The 6000-nt window shown below is 38.0% G+C and overlaps 1 protein-coding gene across 1 annotated transcript; it reads right to left on the bottom strand.

The window, feature by feature from the left end:
- Window positions 1–4701: 4701 nt before the first annotated feature.
- LOC124820804 (transcription repressor OFP6-like) lies at window positions 4702–5757 on the bottom strand. The gene has a single exon (XM_047292572.2). It carries the CDS (start codon window positions 5656–5658, stop codon window positions 5110–5112), a length of 549 nt encoding a protein of 182 aa, XP_047148528.1. The 5' UTR covers window positions 5659–5757; the 3' UTR covers window positions 4702–5109.
- Window positions 5758–6000: the final 243 nt, after the last annotated feature.

Here is a 6000-nt window from a genome sequence, read left to right as displayed (position 1 = left end):
TTGCTAATCGGTCGGATTGCCAGTGAGTTGATTGACCTACCAATCGGTCAACCAGTCAACCTATTTTAAATATAACATAATTCTTAATTAAAATTTATACATTGTTTAGGTTATAGAAGTCGTCACTAGTGCAATCAAGGAAAATGACACCGGTTATTTTCGCTTATAGGCACCGGTTCTGCAACCGAGACATATACAGGCGAGATAAAAAGGAATAAACTTAATGCTTCGGTTCTGAACCGAGTCAAAAAGGTGAGGGTTTTCGCCTCGGTTCCTTTTGAACTGAGGTAGTATCTCAGACTCTACTGCCTCGGTTGAGACCTTAACCGAGGCAGTAGAGTATTTTTTATTTTATTTTTTGAACCGATCGGTTTCGCCACATTTTCCGCCTCTCGCGAGACCTTTACCGTGCCACCTTTACCGGACCACCACCCAACATTGTGCCACCTTTACCGGACTGCGAAGTCTTCTTCTCCAACTGGCGCAACCATCAACAGCCCTCACGGACCAAAACAACTCGAACGGATCCCCAAAAAGAAATTCCCTAAACTCAAAACCTTAGAGAGCGGCAGTGGTACACCTGGCAGTGGCGACGACGGCAGTGGTGCAGCCGAGAGAGCAATGCAAGCAGCCTAAAACGAAATGGAGGTGGATGCTTCGTTCACGAAATGCAGGCAGCGACATGAAAGCACCGGCGAAGGCAGCAGCGACGACACCAATGACGCGACAACAACGGAGGTGGCAGCAATGAATGCCAGTGGCGACGACCCACGGCAACGGAGCGACAAAGGTACAAGGTCACAAGAACCGTGAGATATGAGCGAGTCCTCGCGAGGGAGGAGCGAAGGAGGCGGTCCGACAGAGGCCACAGAGGCGGGGCAGGATCGACGAAGGAGGCGCGACGAACGCGCAGGGGTAGGCGCGAGCAGTGGGCAGTGCTGGAGAATAGTGTTTGCTTAGAGGAAGAAGAAAGATCGTGTGAAGAAAATTGTTCGCGAAAGTGGAGGTGTAATGCCATAAATGCTCTACTACCTCGGTCGTTCGGTCAATCGATGCATAATAGTTTCAGTGAATGACATTTTTAAAAATAATTTAAACCTATACGCCTCGGTTAGGCGCTCAACCGAAGTCGTTTGGTCAACTACTGCCTCAGTTCTGCAAAAAAGTGAGGTCGTTCAGTCTCTTCAGTTTGTACATTACAGTGGAAGCAGAGGGATTTGCAAGGATGATAGGACTAAATGCCTCGGTTAGGCTCCCAACTGAGGCCGTTCGGTCAACTACTACCTCTGTTCTGCAAACAAGCGAGGTCGTTCGGTCTCTTCAGTCTGTACATTATAATGGCAGCAGAGGGATTTGTAGGGATGACAAGACTAAAGGTCTCGGTTCTGCAAACAAGCGAGGTCATTCAGTTTGTACAGTTTGTACAGGACTAAATGCCTCGGTTAGGCGCTCAACCGAAGCCGTTCGGTCAACTATTGCTTCGATTCTGCAAAAAGCCGAGGTCGTTCGGTCTCTTAGACAGAACTAAATGCCTTAATTAGGCGTTCACCGAGACCGTTCGATAAACTACTGCTTCGGTCACTCAAACAACCGAGGTCATTCGGTCTTTAGGTATCGATTCATTAAAAATCGAGACCATTCGTTCTATAGGCTTCGGTTTTTCTAAAACTGAAGCCGTGTGCGAGTTAAAATAGGATTTTTTTTTTGTTACGTGCGAATGATATCATAAAAAAGATAACGACTTAAATAATATAAAAAATTAAAACGAACATAACACATTAAAATTATTACTAAGAATTGCATATCATATATTTTAATTATTATCTTTTTGAATGTTAATTTTCTTAACATGAATTATGTTAGTTGTTTTTTTCAAAGAGGAATATTGGGACCTAAACCTTAAGTCTTTTTTATGTAGTAAGTATGAGTTTGGTTTCAAATTTATAAAAATAAAAAAGAGTTTTAAGCTTTGGGTTACTCTTTGGGAGAGTAATGACCATCTAAATATCAATAAGTCACTCGTTTGTTTGTGAAAATCTACCCAAAAGGTACCAAAAGGATTCTTAATTAATTTACGGAGAAAGCCTTCTTTTTTGTTTTCTTTATCTGGTGCATAGAAATTAAACTTTTATCATTAACAATGTGTTGAACAAATAGCTGATAAAACTGAAAAGAAAGTAGAAGAACAAAGGGAGTACTATTCAACCAAAAAAATAGTTAAAATAAACATTAATCTAACTCAAAAATTGCTTATTGGTGAAATCATCTTTGAATACCAGCAAAATCAACACGTATTTCTAAATTGTAGAAGTTTCCACTAAAGCTTTTCATGCAATCAACACGAGCTCGCCATTTGTGGATGAAGAAAAAAATCAAGAAAGAAACACTCAAGCAAAATAAGTGATTGTCATAGCATAAAACATGCTTTAGGTAAAAAATGTAACATTTTTTCTTTCTGGGCTACTTTGTCGAATGAAGTATCTTATGTTTTCATTAGCATACTTTTGCATTTAACTAACTGTTAAAATATGTAAGTATCAGATTACTTGCAAGCACAAAATGTTTAAAATCATATTTAGTTATCAATTGATAAAGTTCCTTAACATTGGTCTTTAACCATTTCTTTGAACTCTTGGTTGAATAATTCATCTGAAGGGAAGTTTGCTTTTGTTGTCAAGACAAGATCAACATCTTTCTGTCTAACTTTGCTTGGCTCTCTTTGTTTCTGATAACTCATAACACAACTTTTCTTTATATTCGGGTAACAAATCATGTTAACTCTGCCCTACACGAGTACAAAGATGTTCCCCGCTATAAAAAGAATGGTGTATTGAGTCTCTTTCAGAGGCTTAACCATCATCTCAACATTAATCATGTTCCTCAGATACAATCTACATGTTTCTCAGATGGAGTTTGTGTCTGGAAGTTCATTATCGATTTGTCAATTATAATTAAAAAAGGAACATTAAAGAAACATATGCTGTGAAAAACAGGAACATGTTTCTCTTCACAGCTAGTATTTGGGAAGGCTGAGTTGGAAAACTTGCTAACTTGGTTGCATATCTTTATCCCAAAAAGTTATTATGTTCTGGATTTTGTTTCGGATAAAGGTCCACCATGTGTTCACTGCTACTACCATGAAGATGCCATGCTACAGAGTTGACCATCCTTTGACCATCCACTGTCACATTTGAATACATATATTTTTCTGGGTTTTCTTTTCTCATTTGAACATTGAACTCACTGAAATCTGTACCCATACCTTTTCCTCTTTCGGTTCTTCAATCAGCATCATGCAATCAGCACCATGCAACAAACAAAAGAAAAACACTATTTTTCTAAGGATACTCAAAATTTCATTTTCTAAATGATACGACTTTTTTGTTTTAAAATATAAAATAAATTTGAGATAAATCAATAAGAAAAGTAAAAATATTATTATTGTTAGATATTTCTCTCTCTCTCTCTCTGAGAGGTTTGATCTGATGACGTGGGAGGTTCTGTTAAAGTGAAGAAATTGCAGGAAGGGTTTTGAGATATGGCTTTGTCAATATCAGGATTGAAAGATATTCTAATGAATGAAGAAAGCAGAGATATAAATGAGTGGTGAAGGTGATGAAGGCTGGAACCTACCTCCTCAGAGAGGCTGTAAATATTAATAGAGATGCTGGCAGTGTGAATATGAATGGGAAAGTAAATAGAAACAAGAACTAAATGCATGCAAAGGGTGAGAAAATGCAGAGAGAAAAAGGGAAAAAGAAAATACAGTACTGAGACGGAACAAGAGAGAATTGATTCACACAACTGGCAAGTATACTAAAAACAAAGAGTACGGAGAGAAGAGAAGGATTAATGCCAACATGGGAAATGGTGCATGCAAGCTCTGTCACCAAAATTTCTATTCTCGTGTCACTCAATGCCATTAAAACCTTCTGTCTCTCTCAACTTGGATCCTTCTTATTATTTTCATTCAAATCCCAATGCCATCCATTTTTTACCAAAATCTCTTCAACTCATCACTCCATGGATTCGCTCATCCGCACGGCTACTGCAACTTTCGGCTTTCAAAATTTCTCATTACCTAAATATAAAACTAATACATTTCACTCAGATTTAGATCATTTATTAATAATTTTATGGAAAATGATACTTGAACAATCATTTTTGACAATATTTAGACACGCGCATACGTGTCTAAATTTGAGTGGTCCAGTTGAAAAAATTAAATGAAAATAGACCACTAAAATTTAGACACGTGTGCGCGTGTCTAAATGTTGTCAAAAATGATTGTTCAAGTGTCATTTTCCTAATTTTATAGATTCATTCGTATAATTACAAATTTTACATTCCCTAATTGATGTTACGTGTTAATTTTATAGAGTTAAATTAAACTTATATATAATTCAACGTGAAGAGTTGGGTTAGAAACTGGTTTTGTGATTTCGTAATTATTCTTATATTTTCTTGCTTCTCATTGTTGTGGCTATTTCAGTCATTATAAAAATAAAATGCAAACACGATGAGCATGCCTTTTTCCAAATACAAGCAACTGGGTAATGATACATATACATCAAATTCTTAATAACACTTTTTTTATTTATATCTTTTTTAAACGGACACCTTTTGAGTTTCTTTTATTTCTGATTCTTTTTTATCGCTGGTTTCAAATATAAAAAAAAGGTGAAAAGGTGATTATTTTCTTATATGCAAACGAGAATAATGGCACTCTTACAAAAATGAAAACATGAGAATAAGTTGGTGGAGATCCAAACGCGCCGCAGAATACAACGTTACAAATATCTGAACTTACAAATATAGTAGTTCAATAAACATGTCTAGAACACGTGTTCGGATAAATGGAAGAAAATACGAAAATTAATATTTAATTTTATTCTCGTAGTTTAAAATCAAGTCATGCACTAAATTTTTAAGAAATTATCTTTTTTGTAAAAAAAAAAAGTGCATAAATTGATTTTACCAGAGACCTTCGTATTTTCTTCCGGTTACAGATTTATCCAAACAAAGCGCTACTCAGTGACTAAAGGACTAAACTACCTTACTGTTGTTACAATGTTATTATTACACGATTGGCGAGGCGCGTGGGAGCGGCTAAAAGTCACGAGTCTTGCGGTTGCGGTGGAATGCGGTGGTGCCGGAGCTGACGGAGAAAACGCCGTTCCAGATCTCGGTGAAGGCTCTGACTATGACGCCGTGGTGGTCCGGTGAATTGAGCTGGAGGAAACAGTTGAGAAGTTCTCTGAGATCGTCTTTGGAGTAAATCTCGTTTTGGAGTATCATCTGGAGCATGGAGTGTCGGAAGTCCAGGTAAGGGTCGTCGGAGTCTTTTTCCACCGCCACGCCCTCGCTCCCCACACGGCCGAACCCCCGCACGCTCTTGGCGTAGTCGCAGAACTGTGCGGAAGAGTCGACATGGCACGGAGAGAAGGTGGTGGTGGTGGTTGTGGTACTGGTGGTGGCGGTGGTAGTAGTGTCGTCTCTGTCTTGCGACCAGTGATGGGTTTGGGCTCGGAAGGTGGGCCTCTTGGGGCGACGTTTGGGGTGGAATATGTGACGGAGAAGCTTGGGCCTTCTGCAGGTGCCACAGCCCAAGCTGACGGAGACAGTGTTGAAGGTTAGTTTTCTTGCTGAACTTGACATTGGTGATTGGTAATGCTATGGTAAAGTAACGGAATGCAATGTGTTGTGCGCTGTGAGAGGCTGAGAGACTGAGAGAGTTGTGGAAATGGGAAGAGGGTTTTATGGGAGTGAGTGAGAGACTCACCTGGACCACACATTTATTATTATTATTATTATTTACTATTTATTATATTAAAAATAAATATGTAATTAAATAAATTAATTATTAAAATAGAATACTACTAAAATATAAGTGTGATTTTTTTATGGTCTCTTTTAATCTATTATAAATATATGTGAGTATTATTATTTATTTCATTGTGATATTGTTTTTAATTTATTATCTATTGTATATTTTATTAA

Source organism: Vigna umbellata, chromosome 8 (assembly GCF_029865625.1).
Source record: "Vigna umbellata cultivar VRB3 chromosome 8, Vumbellata_1.0, whole genome shotgun sequence".
Lineage (NCBI taxonomy): Eukaryota > Viridiplantae > Streptophyta > Magnoliopsida > Fabales > Fabaceae > Vigna > Vigna umbellata.
This window is presented reverse-complemented; position numbering and strand designations above follow the sequence as displayed.